This window comes from Rhinichthys klamathensis, unplaced genomic scaffold (genome assembly GCF_029890125.1).
Source record: "Rhinichthys klamathensis goyatoka isolate OS25496 unplaced genomic scaffold, OSU_Roscu_1.1 h1tg000286l_1, whole genome shotgun sequence".
NCBI lineage: Eukaryota > Metazoa > Chordata > Actinopteri > Cypriniformes > Leuciscidae > Rhinichthys > Rhinichthys klamathensis.
The window spans coordinates 130,490-158,283 of record NW_026606805.1 but is presented as its reverse complement, the minus strand read 5'-3'; the positions used below and the strand labels follow the sequence as shown (position 1 = coordinate 158,283).

Sequence of the window (27,794 nt, the reverse complement as noted above, 5' to 3'; positions counted from 1 at the left end):
TGCCATCTAGTGGACAAACAACACAGATCTGTTCCTGAAATGCAAATAGAAAAAAGAAATAGTGATGCTGAACTAGGCAAAGCAACGTTTTAAACAGTAGGGATGAGGAGTGGAGTTCAGCTTAAACCTCATAACTGAGCAGAAACAATAATTCAAGTAATAACAGAAGTCATTATGTTGTTTCTCTACAGCTCACAATAATGACTTCAGACAACATACATGTGCAATGTAAGATACATATAAAGTGAACAAGTGTCTAATACGAGACACATCACATGCATGACTAAAATGTGTTGTTAGATGGAGTTCACGTAGCAAGTACGAGCAATGTAAGACAAATCACTGTGCCTTGTAGATGCAAGAGACGGGTTTAGTTTTTTATGCAAATTTTATGCAAATTTAAAATTTTTCCCCCCTTCAAAATGTCCATGGTGAAATTCAACAGTGAAATTAGAGCTGCACAATTCTCCCAACTACACAATAACACGTCATTTACTAGAGGTTCTGACAAAATGTTAATTGCTGCAGTGTTTTTAATCGTTTCGAATGGATGATTCAATGACTCACTCATAAAGACTTCACTTGCTTGTTTGATTACTGGATGAATCAGTATTTTTGAACGAATCACTTGAATGAATGATTCAATGACAAATTTGTTTTTTGACAGTCACATGTCTCCTCTACTGGTGTAACTATGTAATTGATACAATCTTTATTTAAGCGCCACGATTTGCCCTGGTGTTCGAATCGAGGTCTTTTAATGATTAGTCATTCAGCTCTAGTCTTGCAAGTCGCAACTATAATACAGTTAGTATCATATAATACATCTATAATCTAAATATAGAGATCAGTGAGTGGAAACCAAGTCTGTAGTGAAGAATTATAATGAATGATTTTGCAAGTTATTTTAATTTTACATTAGAAGGTTTTTATTTTAGCTTTATCTTATCCGTCCTATAAGCACCAGTGGTTTAGACGTTACACTGACACCTACAGGCCTGGATGCATGACGTTTGTTTAGTAACCGCTGGCCCTCCACAGCAAAGCTGTTTGTTTCTATTTTCTGCCTCATTTCCACACATAATAACGGCTGTCGTTTGTATTCAGTATTAGTGTGTTGGCTGTGACCTCTGTGTGTTCTTGCTATGTGAAGTTCAGAGTCGGCACACAAACTGAATCTATTCATGCTGAGCCCCAGCATGAGTTTATTAAAGCCACCGTTATTTTAAAGACAGTAGTGGTCAAAATGATTGGCACCCTTGGCAAATATGAAAATTTAACACACTTAAAAAAAAACAAAAAAACCCCAAAAACCTAACCTTTCATTGAGGTAAAACAAATGAAAATGGGGGGAAATCTCTTAAATGAAATGTTTTTCTGTAATTGGCGACAATTAACGGCACTCTTTTATTCAATACTTTTTTTGCAACCTCCTTTTGCCAAGATAACAGGCAGCTCTGAGTCTTCTCCTATAATGCCTGATGAGTTTAGAGAAGAGATCAGTCCTCATACTGAATCTGTTATGATCCTCCAATTTCCCAAATCCACGTTAAAACACTTTTCTACGTTTTTTTAATAGGGTTCAGGCCAGGGGACTGGGACGGTCATGGCAGACCCTTCATTTTGTGCTCAGAGACCCATTTTTTGTGTTGATTTTGATGTTTGTTTTGGATCGTTGTCCTGATGGACTTTCCAAACAAGTCCCATAATAAGATGTCTAGCAGATGCAGTCAGGTTTTGATTTTTATTATTATCTGTTGCTATTTGATTCCGTGATGCCATTTATCTGAACAAGATGTCCAGGACCTCCGGCAGGGAAATAGGCCCACGACATCAGTAGCCTATATTTAATTGTACATATGGGGCAGGGGTGTTGAAATGAATCATTGCATCACAATGCGAATGTGAACAACTCTGCATCGATGCAGTAATAGACCATAATAGATTATAGCCTACTGACATTTCTCTGACGTTATTCGTCACATGCGCGCTTCTCTCGCTAGCGTAAAATGACGGAGGGAGGCGAAACACAAAAGCGAGTAATACAAAATGCACCCACTAGTTTAACATTTACGAGGCTGCGAGCGCGTTATTGTTACAAGTACACCTGACAGTTTCATGCGCTTTTAGTATTTCCTCGTGTTTGTTCTAAATGGTCCTGTCGTCTGCTGTGTTCAGACTCAAGTTGTGTTTGATGTTTGCCACATTCGGGAAGCACTCTCTTGGAGCAGATCAAATGAAAAGGGAGTTCATATACATCTGACTGCTTGTATTCATTGATGAAAATGTAGGCATGTGTAATATTGAAACGTGAGGATGCAGCGCATCGTGATATCGAATCGAATCGTTGACATGATAATCGTAATTGAATTGAATCGTGAGACCAGTGGCGATGCACACCCCTAATATGGGGTACTTTATTGTTATCTCTGTGTGCATTAAACCTATCTGTTGTGTTGGATGCCAAAAAGCTCGCTTTTTTTTGTTATATCTGACCATTGAACCCAAGATGGTCTGAAAGATCTGAAAACTAAATATGCTTGAGTTTGTTTTTGGCTGAGAGCAGAGGATTTGGAGAGTAAACAATAATAATAATAATTGGGGTGTAACGATACCCTCATGTCACGATTCGATACATATCACGATACTGAACTCACGATACGATATTATTGCAATACTCTTAGACATATGGTTAAAGGTTAACATATAATGTACTGTTGATTAAAATGCTAAATTTGTGGGTGTCTAAACTATATTACATTGGGGTGTAATTGAATAGGCTTGGACTTGGCGCTAATAACCCAATGCACAGGACAATAGTGACACCAGAATACAAATATTCATGATTCTGAAGCTGAAAATACTGAATTATTTTAGACGAATATGCTTGCACCCTGTCACTGACTAGATATATTTAAAATAATGTAGGCTACTATTTACTGGTAACATAAGACATATGGCATTATCAGGACCCACAAAATATTCCCCCATTGCATTATTATACATTATATTCAACATTATATACTAGTTAAATGTAGTACTGACACGCTACAACTTTGTAAACTTGATTTTTTTTTCTCACACAGTAATTTTCATTTTGGGTGAACTATACACAATACATATTGTCACTATCCCCGATACATATAGTTGCATTTTTGTATTGCGATATATTGTGACACGATATATTGTTACATCCCTAAATAATAAGTGTAAATGGTTTTAAATATATTTATCAAATAGCTCTATTCATTTCATTATGTGCAAAACTTAATTTGGGGGGATTAATCATAGACAGTAAAAGAAAGGGATTAATTGAGGACTAACCGTCGCCATCAAAGCGCTGAGTCTGAGAGGATAAGCTTTAGCGGTGCGGCAGCGCCACCATGCGGTCACACTTAGAAAACACACGAGGGGGAAAAGGGGGCGGCGACGTGTAGTCAGCAGAAGAGAGGAAGAGAAAACAGAAAAAAAAAATCCAATGTTCTTCCTGGAAAATCTCTCATCCCGCCACAACTTCACCACATGACATTTCCGAAAGAAAAAAAATGCGACACCCTTGAGCGCCCGCACCGCCAGGCCCGAATCTCATTCAGCGACGATCTGACTTTCAATTACTGAACTATGTGAAAACACAGCACGGGTTGATTTACAAGCGTGTATGTGAGCTTTGCATTCAATATTATCATAGCGAGAGAGAAAAAAATATGATGGAAATGTACTGTGATATATCCCTAATAGTATTTCTAAAACAGACGATTACGTAATATTAAACTCCCACAGTCTTCCCGGTTCACATTAACTGTGATCTCACCCGTGTTACTGGGAAAGGGTGGGCAACTTTATCCACCACTCATATGGAAACCTTCACTCACTTTCTGTTTGCAACCAACACATAATGACTGTGAATTTCATCAACCTGCAAGGAACTTAAAGGCGGAAATTGATCACGCTTCCGACACGTTTCTTTGCATTACACACACGGCAACATTATAGCTATTAGAATACAACAGATGCTCAATCCATATGCAGTGTTTACGTGGTGCATAAAGTCCAGAAAGTGTCTGTCTTTACCTGCTAATGCAGAGTCAAACTGGGATGTGGCTTCTTCTTCTCGCATATCTTCATTGTAAAAATGCATGGTAAAAAAAAAGCGACTGCGCAGTTGTTTCGCCTCGCGCTGTGAATGAACGCCACGGCACCTTCATCATGTCATGCACGAGGGTTTTTGAATCGCACAGTAAAATGTCGGCGCGGCTGCGTTATGAAACCACTGTAAGAGGAGATGATGTGACACAAACATCAGCGCGCAAAATTGTTCCAGAGTCTTCTCCCCCAAAAAACGCACGCACGCGCGCACTACGACTCCTCTCAGCTCGCGTGATATGATGGTGGTGGCGCGGCGCGAGACCCTCATGTCCACACACGAGTTTCATCTGAGGGGATGATGATGAGCGTCTGGAAATTGCGCAGTTTTTAATCCACTGCAAACGCAGGCACTCCCCTCTCTCTGTTTCGAGCTGCTTCCCCTTCTCTCCTTCTTTCTCCTCCTCCCAAGCTCTCGTTTTCCCCCCTCATGCAGGTTTATTTTCGGTGGACGAGTCTCTCTTGGACCCGCACCGCCCCGCCTCCGTTTCTCCCGGACGCACGAGACTCCCAGATTCCTCCATCATTATCACTCACTCATTCACTCTCTCCATCTGAGCTGGGAACAGGGTGTCCGTTTGAGGGATCATGTGGGGCTGGGATGTATCGATTTTCTGTCATCTCTAGTGAATTTAACCCTTCTACTGTCTTCGGGTCTTTTACGACCCCCCCCCCCCAGTAAAAAAAATAGGTTTTAGTACTGGAATCCGGGTTTGTGACAATGTAAACAAACTATAGGCCTACATTTTGAAAATAATATAAAGAATATTTTAAAACAGTGTTCCATCTGTGGATTCAAATTAGACTTAATCCAACATTAAATAGATCATCCTTTAATAGAAACAATCTCTATGAATTAAATCAGACCTAAACATATTTGGTTACACTTTATTTAAAAAAAAAAACAAGAAAAGGTGTTAACACCAATTCTCGCCCAGGACAACTGGAAGCTGCTAGGGACTGGAAGATGCTGGCTGATCTTGACCAACGGCTTATTTTTCCACCTGAGATTGCCACCACTAACCTACGACCAGATATTGTTTTGTGGTCTGGATCAGCACGCATTGTTCAACTGATAGAGTTAACAGTGCCATGGGAGGATGCGGTAGATGAGGCATATGAGAGGAAGAAACTGCGGTATGGTCATCTGGCCACTGAAGCAGAACAGCGAGGATGGAGAGTCCAGGTTTATCCAGTGGAAGTGGGTTGTCGAGGTTTTGTGGCACACTCTACAACCCGGTCCCTCAGAGACGTCGGATTCAGCGGCCAAGAGTTGCGTCGCACAGTAAGAACTTATCTGAAGCAGCAGAAAGGAGCAGCAACTGGCTGTGGTTGAGACGGAAAGATTCTAGCTGGCTGTGTACATGCTACCATGCTACGGTTTCGTAGAGTTCTTGAAAACTTGAAGAGTCTGTTGGTTTATTTATACGTTCCTGTGGATATTGCGTGAATGACGGGTGGTTGGGCAGATATTGTGTTTTGCGGTAGGTGGTATGCCATACGGAACCGTTGTCCACTGAAACTGCATATTAACGCACCAGTGGGGCTCGACAGCCTTAGTCAAACGGGTTGGCGCGTATGGTCGGGTTGCGGAGAGATTGTGAGATTGTGGTTAGGTCTCAGCAGCAGGAGGGATGTAGAGGTCAGTAAGCTGGACTGAGTTGAGTGGGGGGCGGAGGGGGGTGACTCTGGGACGCCAGAGTCACTGTCGAGCCCTCTTGAGGTGTCGTGGGCTAGTCGACGAAACACTGAGGACGGAAGGTGCCCACTTGAAGACCCTAGAGATGTCCTCTACTCGGCTCAATCCAGACGGTTGTCGTGCTGGTCCTGTAGTTGCAGCCGTCACGTGCGCTGACGCGCCAAGTACACTGCAGCCATTAACGCCGGACAGAAGGGGAGTCACACCACCACGTGGAAAGAAGCGTAAATGGATGGAGAAGCATAGTTTACTGTAAAGCTACGTCTTAGTTTTGCTTATCTTGGCGAAAGCCGAGTACAAATCAGCATGAAGTTTTAACATCTACTCTCGTGTAATGGAAATCATAAGGTGTCTGAATTACTGTGTAAATTATACATTTAAGTACTGAGTAATAATATTAAACTACATTACTATTGGGTTAGGGTTAGGAATAGGGTTTGGTTTAGAGTAAGTTGCATGTAATTATTCATAATTTATAGTTGTTGTTACTACAGTAACTAAATGTGACGTGTAACAGGGACACTGTAAAATAAAGTGTTACCAAATATTTGACAATTTGTAGCCCTTAATTTTGTGTATAAGAGTTGAACCTGGGGCCTATATATGTGCAAAAAGGGGTCAAATGTGAACTTGCGTCGGAACTTGTTACAAAATACTTTAGGTAATGAAATGCTGAAAGTGATAAGGGACACCTGTGTAGTTTGTTACTCAAATAATATTTATTTTATATAAAAAAGTATACATTAAAAACACAAAGAGTGTTTTTAAACCTGTTGTACTGCAATCAAGAATTAATTAATGCAAAAGTGGGAATGTAATTCCTGGACGGCCGAGTTTATCAAATGTACTGTTGATCAAATAAATGCAGCCTTGTTGAACAGAAGAATTGGTAACACTTTATTTTGATGGTCCACTTTAGACATTCTACTGACTATAAGTAACTTTGCAACTACATGTCAACTAACTCTCATTAGAGTATTAGTAGACTTCTGCTTATTATCTGATAACACTTTATTTTGATGCTCCTCAACAAACATTCTGACTATAACTTTGCAACATGTCAACTTATTCTACAAGCCTGAACTTTAGTCTACTAGGCCCTACTCTAATGACAGTTTTAGTTGTCAAAAGTGAATGAATGTCTAAAGTGGACCATCAAAATAAAGTGTAACGATTGCTCTGTTCACCAAGGCTGCATTTGTTTGATCAAAAATACGGTTCAAATGTAGCGATACTTGGCACTGATGTCCCTGAATCTTCTTTCAAAATTAATAATAATAATATGCAAAGGCGTCAATGTAAAGCATGATCGGGCCAAGTTTATCCAGATTTCTGTCTATATAAATAATATTATTGGTTGCACTTTATTTTACAGTAGTGCACTTATACCCAAAAAAGTACTAAGGTACCTGTAAAAAACAATTAGTTCAGTTTACTTAATTTAATTATGCAAACTCGTTGCCTTAATTTCATCAAGTAAGCATAACTTAATTGCATCAAGTTATTCTTACTTAATCCATTTAAGTTTTATCAACTTAATTGTATTTGTGATCTGAGGAAGTGTACTCCCAGAGTGCATTGCGGCATGAATAAATGAATTGCTTTGTTTTACTATTTTTGGCTTTGTTTTACCATTACAATTTTATTTGCTATCGTTATTGGGGTTATACTGACAAGAGACCGCAAATAAAATTGTAATGGTCTAATTAATTAAATTATTTAATAAAAAAAAATTGTTACCATTGTTGTGGTTTGCATGCTGAATGTTGAAGCCTGTGTGTGACTCAAGCAAAATTGCTAGATATCATCACAAATATAGAGGGATTATATCAACCCAATGAAAGATTTAAGCCATAAATGTTAGCAATAAAATGTTAAAAGATCATTATTACACATGAAATATAGCTATGTTATAATTAATACATTCATTCAAAACATGGAAATAATTGAAGTATAAATATATATAATATGTATTACTTCACTTCCTTTGAAATCAAATATTTGTGATTTTATGATGCATCACTGCATCAATTGGAAGATAATTACAATAATATAATTTAAGTTCCAAGTGCCCAACCAAAGGGAACATTAATCACAATAATGGTGAGAAAAGGGAAATCAACATGAATTTATGAAGTCAACTAAAGAATTTTGATGTTCTCTTAAAATGTGTAGGTGTATTGACAATAATATTCAAGATGACTGGACAATGAGCGAATGCAAATAAGAATGATGACTGCAGAAGTGGAAGAAATGAGTGAAAGGTCTATTAAGAATTGCCCCGCCTGTTTTTTTTTTTTGATTTTTTTTGCTTTGGCAAAATGGTACCCAAACCAGTCAAGTAATGTTTACTAGGTTTTTCTGAGTAACGAAGACATAGCATGCAAAGTAAGTTCAACAAATTATTAGACATTAAGTAAAGTTAACTTAAAAATTCTTAGTAAGAACAATGTTAGATTTTACAGTTAAGGTAAGGATCGTGTGTATGTTCATGGTTAGCACCTAGTTATTGTAATTACTGTACATAGTATGTACATGGTGAACAGAACTGTAAAATAAAGTGCTACCATATTTGTTTATAAACAAGTTTTCATACAATACAGTTTGGGACCAGATTTTCAGTCTGTAAACCTGTTGCACTGCAATCAAATATTATTTTTTTATTTAAAATGAATGTGGGTAAAATTCTATTCAAAGATCACAGGTGGGTGTAGTTTGTTTCTGTGATGAATGTAATAGTTGTATATGGCATTATGAGAGTTGTGAAATGGAGGGCCGTGTGTGTATGTGTGTGTGTGTTTTCAGTGTATTCCTCTTGGAATGTCCGTGTTCGGTGTTTTACTGCCATAATTGAATACACAGATGGAGGACGTTTGATGCAATACTATACAGAGAAGAGCTAACTCGATTATGTCGCTTCAAATGTAGCGAGACTCGGGACTGATGTCCCCGAGGGAACCAGATCACTCAAAACGCAAATCAGATTGTCCACTTGTCCTCAGTTGGCACTCCAGGACCAGTATTAAGTTCTCATCTGGTGTGTGAGAGGAGGGTACAGACAGAAATGGGGATAAACTTGGCCTGTCGAAGTCTTACTTTGGCGTTTTTGCGTCTCTCCTGAGCTACTCGCAGCAACAAGTGTCAGATTCATGCGAGTTGTGTCTGTGGGTCTGAGGTGGGAACATTGGGGTAATGAATAAACCCTGGGGACTTCATCCTCCATTTCGCGAATCAAAAGATGTCTTTCTCTCCCTTCTTCTTTTTAACTTCCATTTTTTTAAGCAAAAAAAAAAAAAAATCTGAAGTACTCTAAAAGATTACAATGGCGCCTTGGAGGCCAATTTGAATGTGAATCAGACATGTTGCTATGAGCACCCCAACAACCAGTTAGAGGTACAGAGACACACAGACCTGTGGCTGAATAAAGAGCTCCTTACAGTCCCAGCAAGTCTGGCTCTTTCAGAAGAGGACGGCAGAGTGAATGCAGCTTTACACGGAGGCCACCCTCACTCAGAACTATTCTTCTGTTCCAGTTTCTCTGCTCTCTTGTTCTCTTCTTCCAAGAATTTCCCTCAATCTTATGAGTGTCCTGAGAAGGTCGCCGCTTCTCTCCCCCTCCGGCTCTGAAGAACAAACACAGCCACATGCGTCAATCATCATCAAGGTACAAGCCGACCGCGGGGAAAAATGCAGTGAATGACCACAGCCGTCAAACTTAAAGGAATAATTCCTGTGGATACAGAATGGTTTGGGGGCGCGTTTCAACTAATTGGATCGTAGTTGCACAATTTTGACAATTTTCTGAAATTACAGAGCCCTGGATTACTGTAAATTTGGCATATGTGAACTCAGATTGTCCTAGGCTCTGAACACAACTGAGTTAGCTGGATTTGACACAATCCTGGATTGTTCGGTACATTTTTTAATTGTTGTCATCGCAATAATTTGCAACAGGTCTGTAAGCACAAACCTACAAGAAATTAGGATTCTATACCAAGTGCAATAACAATCCCGTCCAGCTTTTTACTTATTACTATTACTTTATGTATTCAAATCTAACAAGTTGTTGAAGCCTAGTTCTTTGCAGCCTTAAACACACATCTGTACACTGCATGGTCAAAAACAAGTCACTGTTTGGATTTAAATAGGCAAATGCTTAAGCGTCTATGATTGGATCATTATTGCAGTGATTATTATGTTTCTAGCATGTTGTATATTTGGCAACAGTTCTTCTAAGCCTAATTGATGGAGTGTGTAGCTTTTCATTTCTTAAACAACCATGTAGGAAGACACATCATGGCCATATTCCAGGATGAACATATCAAGATTCATCCGGCTCAAACTGTGAAAGAATGGTTGTGAGGATCATGAAGAATCAGTTTCACACATGAATCGGCTCCTCTGAGTCCAGAGACCTTAAACTCATTGGACGTCTTTGGGATGTGCTGGAGGAGACTTTACAGAGTGCTGGACTCTTGCGTTAAGATCTTGACCAAAAACAAACAGTCTGCTGTACAACTAGAAAAGTGTACTTGACACTTATTGCATTTTTGAGCATAATCTTCTTTCAAAAACAACAGTAGTGTAAATATTATACAGTATATGATGCCAAACTCTCACACTGTATTGTTGATCATGGTTTTGGATATTGATATATGTGCCCTTTCCTATAAATGCATTAATGCATAGCTACACTCACCTAAAGGATTATTAGGAACACCATACTAATACTGTGTTTGACCCCCTTTCGCCTTCAGAACTGCCTTAATTCTACCTGGCATTGATTCAACAAGGTGCTGAAAGCATTCTTTAGAAATGTTGGCCCATATTGATAGGATAGCATCTTGCAGTTGATGGAGATTTGTGGGATGCACATCCAGGGCACGAAGCTCCCGTTCCACCACATCCCAAAGATGCTCTATTGGGTTGAGATATGGTGACTGTGGGGCCCATTTTAGTACAGTGAACTCATTGTCATGTTCAAGAAACCAATTTGAAATGATTCGAGCTTTGTGACATGGTGCATTATCCTGCTGGAAGTAGCCATCAGAGGATGGGTACATGGTGGCCATAAAGGGATCCGTGGCATTTAAACGATGACCAATTGGCACTAAAGGGCCTAAAGTGTACAAAGAAAACATCCCCCACACCATTACACCACCACCACCAGCCTGCACAGTGGTAACAAGGCATGATGGATCCATGTTCTCGTTCTGTTTACGCCAAATTCTGACTCTACCATCTGAATGTCTCAACAGAAATCGAGACTCATCAGACTAGGCAACATTTTTCCCGTCTTCAACTGTCCAATTTTGGTGAGCTCTTGCAAATTGTAGCCTCTTTTCCTATTTGTAGTGGAGATGAGTGGTACCCGGTGGGGTCTTCTGCTGTTGTAGCCCATCCGCCTCAAGGTTGTGCGTGTTGTGGCTTCACAAATGCTTTGCTGCATACCTCGGTTGTAACGAGTGGTTATTTCAGTCAAAGTTGCTCTTCTATCAGCTTGAATCAGTCGGCCCATTCTCCTCTGACCTCTAGCATCAACAAGGCATTTTCGCCCACAGGACTGCCGCATACTGGGTGAATACTGGGCCCATTCTTTGTAAACCCTAGAAATGGTTGTGCGTGAAAATCCCAGTAACTGAGCAGATTGTGAAATACTCAGACCGGCCCGTCTGGCACCAACAACCATGCCACGCTCAAAATTGCTTAAATCACCTTTCTTTCCCATTCTGACATTCAGTTTGGATTTCAGGAGATTGTCTTGACCAGGACAACACCCCTAAATGCATTGAAGCAACTGCCATGTGATTGGTTGATTAGATAATTGCATTAATGAGAAATTGAACAGGTGTTCCTAATAATCCTTTAGGTAAGTGTATATGACTAGTTAAAGGATACCAAAGTCTATTTGAATCAAACAAATGGTCTAGAACAAATTCTAGAAAAAAAGGGAAGGTTTCCCTAAATACCCGAATAGTAGAACATTTTCACGAAAAAATGATTGATTAATAAATAAAATGGCACTGAAGAAAGAAGAACTTGTATACCAGTTCAGATCATTCCTGAGATCTAAAAAAGTAACTTCATCAACTGTAGCGCCACCTTCAGGTCGATTCTCACAACATTCGATTGACAGCCTCTTGCTGACATCCTGCAGGCATGTACTAAATTTCATGATGATTGGCCAATCTATTGGTTGTTAAAGTATATTATGTCTCGAAAATCTGCAAAATCCCTGAATATAAAAATACAGAGATGTTTTGTCTGCTTTTATTACACACATTTGAATTAATTTACAACTTTGCAAGGTCATAAAACATAACAAATTGCGATGGGTTTTTCAATATATGATTTAGCACATATTACATTCTCTTTTTAAATTACTTTTTACTCACTGTGTAAGAGGGCTAACAAGAGCTTGTCATCTGTTGAACACACTGTTTAAAATTAGAGTGATAATGAAGTGTCACTGAAAGTGTGAGTGTTTAGCTGTCAAGGCTCATGAGCAGAGCGGTTCCTCTCTTGATCCAGTGATCATAAGGCACAGCTCCAGACTTCAGATCAACAGCCACCACGAATGACGGGCGACCTGTACCACCAGACCGTACGGGGTAGTAGTAGCAGGGACAGGAGTACATATCTGCACACACACACACACACACACACACACAATAGTTCTAAATTTAGAGGTCACACCACAACTATAACAACGAAACAAAATCGGTGCAATCACTTTCAGGACGATTGGTTTTCCAGCTGATGGACGATAAAAACATCGACAGCCAATCAGAATCCATCCTGCTTTCAGAGCTCGAGCATTTAAAGTGGCGCAGATTTTAGAATAAATCGAACAAACGACATGAGGGTGAGTAACTAATGACAGAATTTACATTTTTGGGTGAAGTATCCCTTTAAGGCAGTGTACTCACTCTTGGGAACCCTCTTGCGGCTCTCCACAGGTTTGAAGTGGATGGTGGGCATGGGACAGACCAGCTGCATGGGCTCTGCCTCCACCAGACTGGCAGCTTTCTTATCCCAGCCTGCCCCCTCCAGATACAGCCCCTGGATGAGCACCCCATCCTGGAGGAGAGGGGGGACAAGAGGTCGAGTGCAAAACAAAGTCATTGAGAGAGAGAGAGAGCATGAGGGAGTCTACAGTGCAAGAATTTTACTTGGAAACGTGACATAAGGGCTTTTCACACTGCGCTTAACTCTAAACACCGCTTTGCTTTTACCCGGCGTTATGAAACCCTGCTCCACATTGCAGTGGCAAACTTGTACAGTGTGAAGGTAGGAAGGGAAAGCAGTGTGTAAGTAGATGACAGTCACAGAAACATATTGTATATAAACAGAAAATTCAGCGTTTGAGAGAAAAAATGTCAAATGCTGACAGGAACCGCGACAATTTGAGTGAAGAAGAGACCGTTTCATTTCCTTTTCATTTACAGTCCGAAATGTCCATTCAGTATAAACTCGATAGTACAGTCGGCAATACAAGGATGAGCAATGCTAGAGCTTTTATAACCGGTCATATATAACATGTGAAGCTCAACAGTCTTTTGCTGCACATCAGAACTATATTCTTTGGTTTTACTCGTGATGAATGATTAAGGGAATTTGGCCTTTGTGTTTCCTCATATTTACACTCCTGTGAAACGAGTCACGGCTGGACAAGTTCATGTTCTTAGTCACCCTGGTGTGATAAAATATACGCAAAGATGAATGGGAATATACTTCAGAGATATTTTACTCATAATAATTTATAGGGGTGCCAAAAATTGTGGCCAACATGCACTGGAGAAAAACATTTATTTAATAACGTAATTTTCCCAACACTTTCAATTGTTTTACTTTTAATTAAAGGTTAACATTTTGTGAATTTTTTTAATGAAAGATCAAAAGAATAAACAATGCAGGTTTATTTGTATTTCCTGGTAAAATAAAGGTAAATCAAATAAATAAAATTCTCACAGCCGCCTTTGCTCATATTTACCAAGGGTGGCAATATTAGTGGAGGGCACTGTACATACAGTAACAGTTAATAATAACTTCAACTTATAACATTAAAAAATGAGTTAAACAAACCTAGTAGTTAAATGCATTTAAAGGTACAATATGTAGGATTTTTGCAGTAAAATATCCAAACACCACTAGGCCAATGTTATATATTTTGTTTAGTTGATTACTTACAATATCCCCAATTTTTCCAACTATTTGTAAATCGTGAGAAATCGTGTCGGCAGGGGTGAGGAGTTGCCAGTCAATGGCGTCATATCCGTGTTACCCCCAGTTTCCGTTTGTACTGCCATAGTAACCATGGCGACAGACGTGGACAACTGGGTTATGCTTAGCAGGACGCTCACGCTGTTGTTGTTTTGTTCAAACATTTTGGACCATGGCAAGCAGACTTTGAGACAAAAAGAGGACTAGAACGAAGATCAAAATCTTTCGAGATGCCGAGAGCTCCACGTCCGCGACTAACTTCGACTTGACAGAGACGCGAGTGTTGCATGTACTTTATTAGAGACAGGCGAGCAAATGTACATACAACTAATCAATGTTATTTAGCTCAACATGATGAAATGTTTATGATCTGCATGTTATTCTAATGTTGATCTAGCTCACTGCTAGTCTCATCCAGCCAACAAACAACCTAACTAACAACATTCAACACACTCAAATGCCGTTCAGTGTGATAGTGTAACTGTTAGAGCAAGTGAAACAGCGCTGCGTTACCTCAAGTTTAATTCGTCTAATAAACGGACCTGTGAGTATTAATTCAGCACTTGCGTGTAGTTCGGTAGAATGAAATGTCCTTATTCCTTTATATCCGCGGGACCCGCGTTGTGTGTGACGCTGGTATACGTCTCTCATTAGCAATCGCCCCCTGCTTCACACCAGTCATGTTAAAAACATCAAAGTATTCACTCATCCATAAAATATCCATCAGTTTGACGACAAGATCCATAATTCCGCTTAATGCTTTGGGTCATCAATATACGCCTTTGTTATTGTAAGAGGTTAGCGACCCCTGGTGGCGAAAAACCCTACATATTGTACCTTTAAACAGTTATTAATTTAATTACAGTTTGACATGTACTACCACTGAAAAGTTTGGGGTCAGGAAGATTTTTTAAATAACATTAATACTGTTATTCAGCAAGGATGCATTAAATTGAGTGACTGTAAAGACATTTATAATGTTACAAGATATTTCTATTACAAATAAATGGTGTTCTTTTTAACTTCTATCAAAGCATCCTGAAAAAATGTATCATGGTTTTTACAAAAATATGAAACAGTGCAACCATTTTCAACACTGATAATCAGAAATGTTTCTTGAGCAGCAAATCAGCATATTAGAGTGATTTCTGAAGGATCATGTGACACTGAAGACTGAGAGAGAGAGAGAGAGAGAGAGAGAGAGAGAGAGAGAGAGAGAGAGAGAGAGAGAGAGAGAGAGAGAGAGAGAGAGAGAGAGAGATGCAAATGTCAGGTGCATCAGCTCCTAATGGACAGAGGATGGCAGTAGTTACTCACCTTGGGAGGGAACAGCAGATTGTTGTCATCCACAGTGGTGACAGTGAACTCCCAGGATAGAGTGTCTACAGACACCTGCATAGAAAACACAACACTGGCAGCATTAAAAAGCTCTCCACACACACACACACACACACACACACATAGTTACAGAACCGCCAAGATAAGCTCACTCTGAGTGTATCCTCAGTTCTCACTGGCCACCTGTCGGTGTGTGGGGACATTACACATTAGGACATTTGTTTTTCAGTCCATTTGCTGCAGAATTGGCTGCCCTGAAGCGTCGCAGGTGTCTCTTGATCATCAGATGCAGCTCATTTTGCTGGCGGGCTCCTTAAGGAACTGAGCGGCTGAGCAGAGTGTGTGAAACTCCTGTCTGCAGATCCCAAAAGGAATCGAGAATAAACATCCTCACTGGAGCATTAGAGGGGTAATGGAGCAGGATTGCGCTGCGGCCCATGCAGAATGTCACTGAATGTGAATGCAAAGTGTCAGTGAATGTAATGCGGTAAGGTTGTGTTACTGTGCATGTTTCTCAAATTAATTATAGACCATTGATTTGGTGTGATTGAAAACCGTAAAGGCTGCATTTAAAAAATGTATATTTTTCTGATGTTCCCAATTTCGAGGTTTGGAATCGTAATTAGGAAGTGATGTGCATTTTAACATTGATTTTGTTCAGAATAAAATGAACACGTGGGGCAATTCTCTTTCACTCTTTTTGAATTCCCAAGAAGCTAGAGCACGAAAATGAAGTGCAAAGGACAGACATCATGTGTGTAATTGTTGCTTTATCTGTGTATTTTATCATTCTTGTGCTTCCACGGAGAATGATGGGAACTGGAGCTTAGTCACACACTTAAGCTGCTTTTCCACTGTCAGGCCCAAACTGTCTCATTGCTTAACCGCTCCATTCCATGCCGATGTGGATAAGGTTTCATTTTCCACTGTGGAGTTGATAACAGAGCTCTTACAAATCTAATACAAATTCGTCAGTCGTTGCCTTGATAACACAAGAGTTTACAGACGGCATGAGATGTACATAGCGACCACGTTATGGAGCATGATTGATATTTCTTTTAATTTGATTATTAACTTGTGTTTACGTTGCTGAAATCGCACACTTGGCCAGCTACAGTAGATTTAGTCGACTAGAATCTAATGGGTTTAAATAAATTGTAATGCATCAATAAAGGATTTCTCTAAAATCTCCAACCTCATTATATACTCCTGGAGAAAACATCCATTAACCTGTTAATATAAATGATATTAAGGTCTGAACATGCAACACAGACACATTTAACTGCTGTAACATATAGTATGTCTTTATCTTAAAATTAAATAAAACCACTTAATTCTTTCAAGCAGACATATTTATTTGTGTAAATTAAATATAGATTACTCTTTATTGAAACCATTAATGTTATTTAGTAAAGAACATTGAGTGTTTTTCTCTTTTTCTTTTGTTATTTGAGTAACATTAATGATGGACAGCAGCAGGTTTATTAGGTTACTGTCACTTTAAGGCCGAATGCACGAATCCAATACACTGATCCGATAATCTCTTATATCCATATCCGATATTCTCCCAATTGTTTACGTTCACATAAGACATAACCGAGATTTTGACATAATTTTATGCCATTTTATGTATTTGTCCATTCAAGTGCGAAAGAGAGCTTAGTACTCGTGCGCTGAGAGGCAGAATTGAGCTGAATTGAATTGACCCTTCGCTAAGCCCCGCCCTCCTTAGTTACTGTTGCTACGCCTGTCAAGCTTTCGCGGCTGCCACGTCTATTACAGTGTGAATGCACCGGTGTCAGACATTCCCAAGGAGATATTTAGTCATTTTTGGCGAACAAGTGAAATATCTGAGAGAGCAAGACAAAAGGGACAGCAGTATGCATTCGAGGGATATATCCACGACATAATATGCAACCGATTAGAGAATAATTTCATCAAAATTGAAGCTGAAACCTATACAGGGTTCCTGCACACTTTTGAAAGTCAAATTTAAGGCTTTTTAAGACCTTTTTAAGACCTGAAGAAATCAAAATTAAAACCGTACATTAGGGCTGTGCAGTATTGACAAAAATATATCTTGATATTTTCAACGTTTTGTTGATAATAATTAGATGATATTTTACTGATTGTGTTTTTGTGCTGGTGCCATGGCTGGTTTAGGTCTGTTGTTGACAGCTGACTCACGAAGATATTCATATTTTTCATATTCTATGCAGTGGTCAGTTCACAGCAGTGACAGAAATTAATATTTTAATTAAGGGGCAATATTTGCCACCTTAAATTGATTTTTTTAGGGGCATTTTCACCTATATATGGACATTTTTTCTAAACTTATTTAGAGTTATGCTTTAATGTCAAATACTATCATTCAAATTAAATTATACAGTAATTATACAATAATACTTAATTATATAATAATCATACAGTACCACTGTTACAGTCAAATTAAATCATTCAATCAAAATCCATCTTTGCAGTGCAGAGGTGACAGAAGCGGCATCAGAAGTGGCATTAATTTATTTACACTCCATTTACAACTGCATAAATAAAGCTATGAGATATATATTTTTAAATCAATATTCAATATTTAAATATGAAATGATTTCTAATTTTAACATTTTATTTAAAGGGTACTTTAAATATGAAACCGCAGCGGCAAATCACTGTCTTAATAAATGAGTTGAGGGAGTCATTCATTCAACCGATTCGTTCAAACGGCTGATTCATTCGGGAAAGAAGCAAGTGATTCGTTCAAAACGCGGATTTCAGTCAAGAAATCATCGCTGTCGGTTGCATTGAGACTCTGCTACGGTTTCATTTTGAAATTATAGTCGGCGAAATAAAGGGAAAACAAACAATATTGACAATATTGTGTCTAAAAAGTAACTCAATGTTAACTTATTGTTAATTTAACTGTTGTATAACATAAACATCACAATTGGAATTGTGCACGGGAAAACGGCACTCTTTCTGATATGATATTCTAATATAAGAACATAATATGATATAAATATAAGACAAAAACTAACTTGGGGACATAACAGTTACACTGCACACATCACGCAGTGAAAGCACGAGAGACAAATGCGATGTCAGCTCGCAGTGCCTCGTACATTGTTAAAACAATGATTACAATATCATAAAAGACAATACACATCGCACACCATACGCACATAAAGAATGAACTTACAACTGAACTGACATTTACGACCTTTCTTCTCCTTCTCTCCTCTCGCGTGCAGGAGACAGTTATGCTGCCGCGACTCGCGAGTGACGCGAAATGTCACGTGAACTAGCAAATCCACAAAGATAGAATAATAAATAAATAAAAATTCGTACGCTAATTAGATGGTTTTAATTTGGAAAGCTTTTAGATATGTCTAAGTCAAAGTGTCATCTAAAATTTAAGACCTTTCATAAGTAAAAATAAGACTTTATAAGACTTTTTATGGCCTTAAATTTTAAAAATCTAATTTAAGACTTTTTAAGGATCCGCGGGAACCCTGCTATAACGTTAGGTCCCAGCGCAAGCAGCAGCCGCCTCCTTAGCAGACCATTCAAATGGGAAACACGCAAATTGAACAGCTATGTTCATGCAGAGTAAGTGAAATGTGAAAATAATCTAATATCAAATCAATTTAAATCAAACAGTTTATCCATCAATCTAACACCGGGAGAGCCGCGATCGGATTGGGGTAAAGTTAACGTTAGTAGGCCGTCCGCCGTCGATTAACACAATGCTGAAACATATTTTAAAGTATGTCAGTGAGCCTCCGTCTTGCCTTTAATCGTCTTATTTTACGTTCAAATATATGCATTATGAACAAAGAACCGCCATTATTTCCAAGCAATAGGCGTTTTTTTTTTTTGTTAATCCTGTCGACATTTAGTTGTAAATGGGTCTCCACACTGCTTGATCCACGCCCTGGATTTCTCCCCTTTGGCTTTTAGGTTTCGGAAAGAGAAAAAATGCCACCCCACCGTCCAAACTTTTAGAATACCGGGTATCAGATTTGCACAATCCATACGCACAACGCGTCGGCATGTTTGCCTCGCTCGAAAGCTTGACAGACCTCCCGCGCCTAGTTACGGTTGCTAAGCCACGATTGGCCAGTGGCGGTTTTCGGGCGTGGCTTAGCGAAGGGTCAATTGAGCTCTTCCGTGTCGTCACGCTTTCTCACATTTATCCAGTTCTGAATGGATCTCATTCCAAAACGTTCCTCCCTAACATTTTCGTCTCGTTTTTATTCATTGACAAAAATTTCAATCGATTTTTCGTCATAGTTTTCGTCATTCAGAACTGTTTTTTTTATATATTTAGTAGGGCTGAACGATTTTGGAAAATAATCTAATTGCGATTTAATATGCGATTACTTTTTAAGTTCTTTATCTTCTGTATTATTCGACAAAGACAAGCAATAAATCATTGTATAGTAGGGATGGGAATCTTTAGGCACCTCATGATCTACTTTTTTTCGTAATTAATATTATTAATAACAGTTCAACTTTATTTGTGTAATTATACGCATTTTAAAAAATAATTATTAAAAAAACATGTTAAGAATTTTAAATAGGATATATAATCGAACATAGGTTCAAAATATAAAAGCTAGTAAATAAAGAGGAACAAAAAAACATATTACAAGCAATAAACAAAGAGTGTTTTCAGTATTTAAAAGTAGGCTGTCTGAACGTTTTTCATTCAAGAGCTGTGAGTGATTTGTCTTCTCAGTTTAGATACGATAAGCTATATTCACACTAATGCACAGATCCCTTTTGAAATATAAGATGTGGTTTGTCCTGTTGGTTTAAGATATGACTGACCGCGTTTACATTTATTTCGCATCATAAAAGCATTTTGAGATGCCAGTACATTAACCAATGAGTCGCTCACAGCCGCATGCGCGAGCGCTCTTCACAAAGTTCACGTGAGTATTTTAAATTGAAAGCAGCCTTCTCAGTGATTTTCATATTTGTAATATATAAGCCAACTGCATTCCAAAAGACATAAATAATGCCTTCGTGAAGCATTTGTGAGGAAAATTCCGGCGGGTGAGACAGCGAACTGCAAGAGCAACATCAAGCAAAGCGGCAACCAGTGCGATAAAGCCCGCGAATGTCCTTGCAATTCGCTTAACTAAACCTTTCCGAACTTTATGAAAGATTATTTTTCGTAAGGTTTGAGCGGTTTCGCGCGTGTGTGTGTGTGTGTGTGTGTGTGTGAGAGAGAGAGAGAGAGAGAGAGAGAGAGAGAGAGGCAGCATCTGTTTAATAACTAAGCTCAGACTCGATTCTGAAATTCTCTGAATATATTATTATACATTATATATTATATTATATATATATATATATATATATTACAACATAATATCACATAAATCAAACATAAACTGTTCTTTCCTGTATGCCAGGCCTATATGCATAGCGTGCCAAGTTGATGCTACATCTGCAGACTGCTTTTCTCTCGCGTGTCACGTGACCAGAGTGTAATCGCAGCTTTTGCGGTTTAAAAATCGCGTTTCATCATATCGCGATATTATCGCAAATGCAATTAATCGTTCAGCCCTAATATTTAGTTATCTCGTTTGTCGGTGAAAAAATGTCGTTGACCAAAATTATGATGAAAATTATTTGTCAACGAAATAAACACTATGTTAAACCCCACTGAATTTCATCACATGGACAAACACAGTTGAAACCTTCTTCAAAAAATATTGTCTTTTGTGTTCCGCAAAAGAAAGTCAGCCATACAGGTTTGGAACAACATGAGGGTAAAGATGACAGCATTTTCATTTTTGGGTGAATTATTCCATTAACTTGGAATAATTGGAAAGACAGGGCTTCAAGAAAACCTCTTACTCATGAATATACATTTTAGTCAACTGATGGTTACACTGCCGTTCAAACATTTGGGGTCAGTAAAATCCTTTTAAATGTTTTTGAAAGAAGTCTGTTCTCTTATTCAGGATTCTTTGATTAAAAGAAAATTGAATAGAAAAGCAAATTGTACCAATGTGTGATCAATTTAATGTGTCCTTGCTGAATAAAAGAATGAATTTTTTCATCAACATCAACAACATCAAACGTTTGAACGGTAGTGTATCTTTGATTGAGCACTCTCTAGTGTGTGTGACTGTTTAAGTATAAAAGGACACTAAAGAGTCTTCACCACGTGTGTTTGACGTCCTGTACATGTGAATATGTATGAGCCTCATGACGTGTCGTTGAGCTTGTGTGTGTGTGTGTGTGTGTATGCGAGTCTCACGTTGTTCTGTCGTGCAGAGCTCTGTAGTACGGCGGTGAGGAAGCCCGTTGGGAAGGTAAATCCAGACAGCCAGAAGCGGACAGGAGGGTGAGCGGTTTTTGCCCAGCGAGCGAACTGCTCCACACGCTGGCACAGGTCCCGTGTCCACGACGCCAAGGGCTTCAGAGACGGGTACGCCTGAGGAGAGAGAGCGACCAGTCTTGTTCAGTGGTGTGATTAATGATCGTACTGTTCTGTAACAGTATTTGCTCAGAGCAGGAATTTGACATCAGATGAATGAAATCTGGCGAAACATCAACTTCAAACGGCACAAAATAGCTTAGTGACATCTATCTCCGCTTACAGTAAGGCCTTTCATTGCGCATTGTGTAATTCAGAGTTCATTTTATGAGAACTGCCACTCAAGGCCATTGAGAGGGACACAAAGGAAGAGTTTCTGTTGGTTTGGAGGAGATGCATTGCTGTCTGAGTGATTGAACCACAGAATGCTTAAAAGACATTTAAACAAATCTTACATAACCGCTTCAAATCGAGCAATTAAACTAACATAAATCTGACAGTGCAGAACAGTATGGTCCAATGTTTTCTGGAATTCTTGGGACACAGGAAATTATTCAGCCTTCAGTGTTATTTTCAGTGTTCAAAGAACAAAGATATTTGGATTTGATAGAAAAAGACAAATCAAACGTGAGCGTGGCTTCTGCCAAAGGAATTAGCATTTCAAACGCAATGACTGCCACACAGCACTAGGAAAATACTCATGATTAGTTTCATTTCACACTGTGCCATAAAAAAAACCTTCATGCATTTAGGTTCTCGCTGGCATGAAAATGAGAGCGTTTTGAGATATTTCTAGGCGGAATAAACGCTGTCGCTTTTACCCTTTGAAACGGGGACACGGAGTGAAACAAGCGAGGATAAAAGGTTGCGAGTATCTGCTGATGAATCTGATCTAGCACTCAAGAGCAGACTCAGACTCAAACTTTCCCGCCACCCACACACCAAATGGAAGAAGGGCATGACAATTTGGTGCCCTAAATAATCAGCCAAACCCTTGGTGCCACAATGGAGAACAGAGGCGGTGTAAATGTATTTAAAAATGAATCACAATCGTGGTAACAAGTGTATGATGCCCATTGTCGATCTTCATGACTAGGCGTTTAAAGACGAATCTGCTCAAGTGCCCACATTTCAGCACCACTGTACAACGACTGGGAGGGGAAAAAAGAATATAGACATGTGGTATGCTATTAGAAAAAAAAAAACAATCTTATTGACATTGAGTTAACATTACGGGCACATAAATTGATGAATGACAAATAAATTAATTTGCTTTTATTAACATAATGCTGTGCTTTCCACATGATTGCTTGAACTCCTGAGCTTTCGTTAATTGAAATAAAGCCCGCCATCTAAGTTTTAATGAAAGTACTAAAAATACTAAAAAATAAAGCTAAATAGAAATATAAAACCCCTAAAAATTACAAAAGCACATAACAAAACCAATAAAACTTCAACTAAAATGAAACATAAATATGTAAATAAAGACTAATTCAAAATATGAATATACTATAGTACATAAATAATACTACCATAACACTATCTATCTATCTATCTATCTATCTATCTATCTATCTATCTATCTATCTATCTATCTATCTATCTATCTATCTATCTATCTATCTATCTATCTATCTATCTATCTATCTATCTATCTATCTATAATGGGCTTCCACAGTTGGGGAACCACTGATCCCAGGTCAGTAAAAAAGGACACCAGATCCAATAAACGATGCGAGTGTTATCTTTTAATGGCCTTTAGGTCACAACAGGTTATGTCAACAGTGTCCAAGTGACATATGAGGCCCGACACCTCCACCACTCACAGGCCAGCAGTTATAAAGAGCACAAAAGAAGGGAAGATGAGAGGAAGAGCAGAGAGTCAGCAGCAAATGAAAGTCATATCTCAGCAGAGATACAACGAGTCACTGCCAAAATATAACACTGGACAGAGACAGAGGAACTGTGCGTTCAGTGATAAAGATAGGCTGATGGATGGAGAGGAAAAAAAGAGAGAAAGAGAAAGACAGTAATGAGGCACCGCAGATGGCAGAAGGATAGTCCCAGCTGGAGAGGAAGTCTTAATGGATGCTCTCCACTTATTTTGTAAAAGAGGGGCAGAAAGACAGAATAGAGGGATGGCTAGATTGGCGTTTGGATCAGTATATAGGCCATGCGCTTATTGAAGATCTTCAAGTAAACATGGTTTTGTTTATTTAGCTTATTTGAGTGCAATTAACCTTAGCAATGAACCAAGAAGCCTGCGTGCGCACACACACACACACACACACACACGCACACAGTATAATAAGGCTGTACTGCATCACACAAGGTCTAACGCACACAGACTGCCCTTGTTGACCTTAACACACACACACAAAAGCATTAGTACCACGTTATGCGGACCGAGGCCTGTGCAGTCTTGACATGATAAGCAGCTCTCATTCAATAACAAACGAGCAGAGTGTTTAAACCCAAGGTGAGTGTGTGTGTGTGTGTGTGTGTTTAATCCTCTAAATGTTGCTCTGTTCACCTCATCCTTCACAGAGCATTCCTCTCAACCATTCATTCACACACTCTTGATGCTCTCTGCTAAACTCACACCTCTGACCTTACAGCCCACTTTCACACACTCATGCAGGGCTGTATTACAACTACAACATGACCCGGTGTGTGTGATTCATAGTTATAAGCACTGTTTCAAAACCTAGTGAGATGCGTACATAGATAGAATTTCAAAGTGAGCGGTGGGAGAATATGTTACTCTCTAAGATAGTTTGTTTTGGTCAAGTTGTAAGCAGAGCATGTATTCTGTGAGGAGAAGGCGAGCCCAGATATACAGTATATACACTTCCATTCAAAAGTTTGGGGTAAGATTTTTTGGTGTGAAAAAACAAAAACTTTTATTCATCATGGATGCACGCACGAGAAGATGATGAGATGACACCAACAAGATCAAATCACCAAGCAATATCGTTGACAAAAATAGACGAGACTAAAATGTAGTTAAAAATAAAGACATTACCAAAACCCCTCTTTGTTTTTGTCGAATAAAAAAAGGGCACAAAATATTACAGATTAACTTTTTTTTTTTTTTACGAGCGTTCATGTTTGCGGTTGCCAGATTGTCAAGAGTTTAAATCCCCTAATCAGACCTTTTCTGTTAAAAGGATAAATTTCCTCTCAGTGTTTTACTTAATCTTTGCAATATGGCAACCATCTGCACGCCACAGATGATCTGAAAACACCGACAAACAACATGACAAACTGTCATGAGCCGCTTGCGCTGTTTGCTGCAACTAACAAACCTTCTCAGTGATGAACTGTAATAAATCCAAACATGAGTGTAATTTGGAATTACTAATATGAATTTCACCATTTTCATTTTCGAGAGAAGTTTCTTGTCTTGTCAAGTGTCTTGTCCAGTTTTCATAATGTAGAGAATGTGCTAATTTATATCAGTACACAAGATAAGGTCAAATAAACCATGCATATATGAGCTGACATTCTCTTGATTTGTGCTCATAGGTGAAATGAAATGTAAAAAAAAAAAAATTCTCAAATGACAACAATCGTTGATTATAATTTTGAGCAAAATAATTGTGATCATCAATTTAACCATTATGCAGCATTACAAAAATATGACTAAATATAAGCATCAAAATAAACAAAGTTTTAATTAACTAAAACTAGACTAAAATTCCCAGACATTTAGTTGACTAAAACTTAACTAAACCAAATCAGGACAAGGGAGGAAGACAGTCAGACAGACAGACAGACACGTATAGATTGACAGACAGCAAATTAATTTCTGTTGCGATGCGGTCTATAGTGTCGTCCTTTACCTTTTCCCAGAGAGAAGGCACACGGGCATCGTGGATACAGTGAAATATCTCCTCTAGACTGCTGGACATCACAACCAGACCTCTAATGCCTTTCTCCAGCTCTAACAGAGACAATCTACACACATCAACACTCTAGGGTTAGCATGTCAATATTGATATCTGACATCATATGACTGTTACGCACCACACACACGGACGCACGCATACACACACCTGATGGTGTGCAGCAGTGTATTGTATCTCTGAATCTCCTGCAGCAGTACTACATTCAGAGGTGAAAGGTCATCCTTCAACAACTTCCTAGTACCCTCATAGTCTATCTCAGCGGGAATCTTTTGCAGAACATCAGCAGAAAGTTCCAACACCTAAAAACACAGAGTTAAACATACGCTGAAAGTCCTTTAAAAAATGCAGTAATAAGAGTACGCACAGGTTATACACACCTTGTCTTCCCTGCTGGCTCCAGTGGTGTTGGCGTCAGTGCTGGTGACCTGTGGCTGCAGAGACAGCAGAGTGTGGAAGAGGGTTCGAGCCTCAGTGATCTGGCTGGCGATGTCAGCATTCGGGTGTTGCCCGAATAGTTCTGGATGCTCCAGTGCCGGCAACTGACCAATGAAGTCCAGATAGGAGGCCTGAGGTCCATCACGGGGAACATAGTAAGGGACCAAGGAGGAGACCCTACACACACAACAAACAAACAGCTTTTATAGACTATAGGCCAGATGTACTAAACAGGGCAAATTAGCGTGAGCGCAATTACATAGAAGCGCCAATGGGAGTGGAAAGTTCTGTGGACGATCTAGATATAGAACACAGACACAGCAGATAATTTCCATAATGACCAACGCAATCTACCAAGAGCAGCGCAAATTAGCATAGGGTCGCAAACAAGCAGATAATCAGGTGCGGGTGATCTACTAACAACACAGGCGCAAAATGGGTTAAACATGCTTTTTTTGGGCGGTAAATAATGCTGCAAATACCAGTAAATTGACTACTTCTACAGATGGAAACTCCTACAGATGCATATGCAATAAGGTCAGGCGCAAAAATATCCCTGTTCACGCCTTTCCAGCGCTAATTTTTCACTGTGTGTCTTTAGTAAATCCTGACAGTAGTTTTTAACACCAAAAGAGGGTTTGCGCTGGAGCAAGCTGTTAGTAAATCTGGCCCTAAAACACATCTACAGGCCTATAGGCACAAAGCTTGTATATTGGGCACAGAAAATGTGCACAACAATATTTTAATGCAAAAAAAGCATATATATGTGTGTGTGTGTGTGTGTTTGTTAATTTATATGTATACACACACAGTGCTGAGTAGTAACTGATTACATGTAATCTAGATTACATAATCAGAATCCAAAAATTAAGTACTTTTAATCAGATTAAAAATGTGTAATGTATTATGTTACTAACTACAATTTTTGTCTTGAAATTTGGAATCAGTAACTTCCTACAATTTATAAGGAGTCTACCCAGCACTGTGTGTGTGCGTGTGTATATATGTATATATATATATATAAATGTTTTTTTATTATTATTTATATTTACACACAGTGCTGTAATATATAAATTACTAAAACGTAAAGTACAATTAAAATAAAAACTGAAAATATATAAAAATAACTAAATATTAATAACTATTATAATTGTATATTAGTACTAAATTAACACATTTGTGCACATGTTCTGCTTGTCTGTCATCAAGTTGCACTGCAATGAATAGTTGTTGAATATGTTGCAACTTTGTGTCATTTAGCAAAGGTGTGTGAATGGTTTAATACGCTAATGGTTTAATTGGCTCATAAAAATGATGTACGGTCATTTCATCACATTCCCAAAATAACACATTCTTTAGTTTTCATCTAGAGTTCATTTAAATAACTGAGAGTAGCACAATTTTTCGTCACTAAAACTTCACAGATACTGTAATTACTGGCAATTTCTATTTCGCCCACCAAGTCCATGCTATTTCCTTTCTCTTCTGCCTGAAACTTTAGACCTGCCTCTGCTGTGCACTCAAGTCACCATGGAGGTACTGATTGAAGGTAATTATAGGATGTGGTTGCTATAGTAACAGATGTTCATGTGTGTTGCTGGGTCCTGGGTCCTGAAAGACCAGCAGACTGAGTCAGAGGAAGTGGAACACATTTAACACCAGACGCTACGAGATTCAACTTTCGGCCCCATGGGGGAGCTGTTGGTCTTTATTAGAT

The 27,794-nt window shown here is 38.8% G+C and overlaps 2 protein-coding genes across 5 annotated transcripts in view; both read right to left on the bottom strand.

Annotated features, from left to right (window-relative positions):
• Positions 1-9,410, bottom strand: part of kdm6ba (lysine (K)-specific demethylase 6B, a) — a 126,073-nt gene extending 116,663 nt beyond the window's left edge. For 3 of the 4 annotated variants that reach the window (XM_056269633.1, XM_056269637.1, XM_056269635.1), the window contains exon 1: positions 9,254-9,410. The gene's annotated coding sequence lies outside the window, so the exon portion shown is untranslated. The remainder of the gene's footprint in view (positions 1-9,253) is intronic. The other variant, XM_056269639.1, reaches the window with a different exon arrangement.
• A 2,690-nt stretch (positions 9,411-12,100) lies between these two features.
• LOC130103394 (dynein axonemal heavy chain 2-like) overlaps positions 12,101-27,794 on the bottom strand; it is a gene marked incomplete at its 5' end in the record, with an annotated part of 130,985 nt that continues 115,291 nt past the window's right edge. The window contains 7 exons of the mRNA XM_056269646.1: positions 12,101-12,482; positions 12,772-12,922; positions 15,383-15,457; positions 21,672-21,848; positions 25,577-25,691; positions 25,790-25,941; positions 26,020-26,254. Of these exons, the coding sequence (XP_056125621.1) occupies positions 12,328-12,482; positions 12,772-12,922; positions 15,383-15,457; positions 21,672-21,848; positions 25,577-25,691; positions 25,790-25,941; positions 26,020-26,254 (1,060 nt within the window). The remainder of the gene's footprint in view (positions 12,483-12,771; positions 12,923-15,382; positions 15,458-21,671; positions 21,849-25,576; positions 25,692-25,789; positions 25,942-26,019; positions 26,255-27,794) is intronic.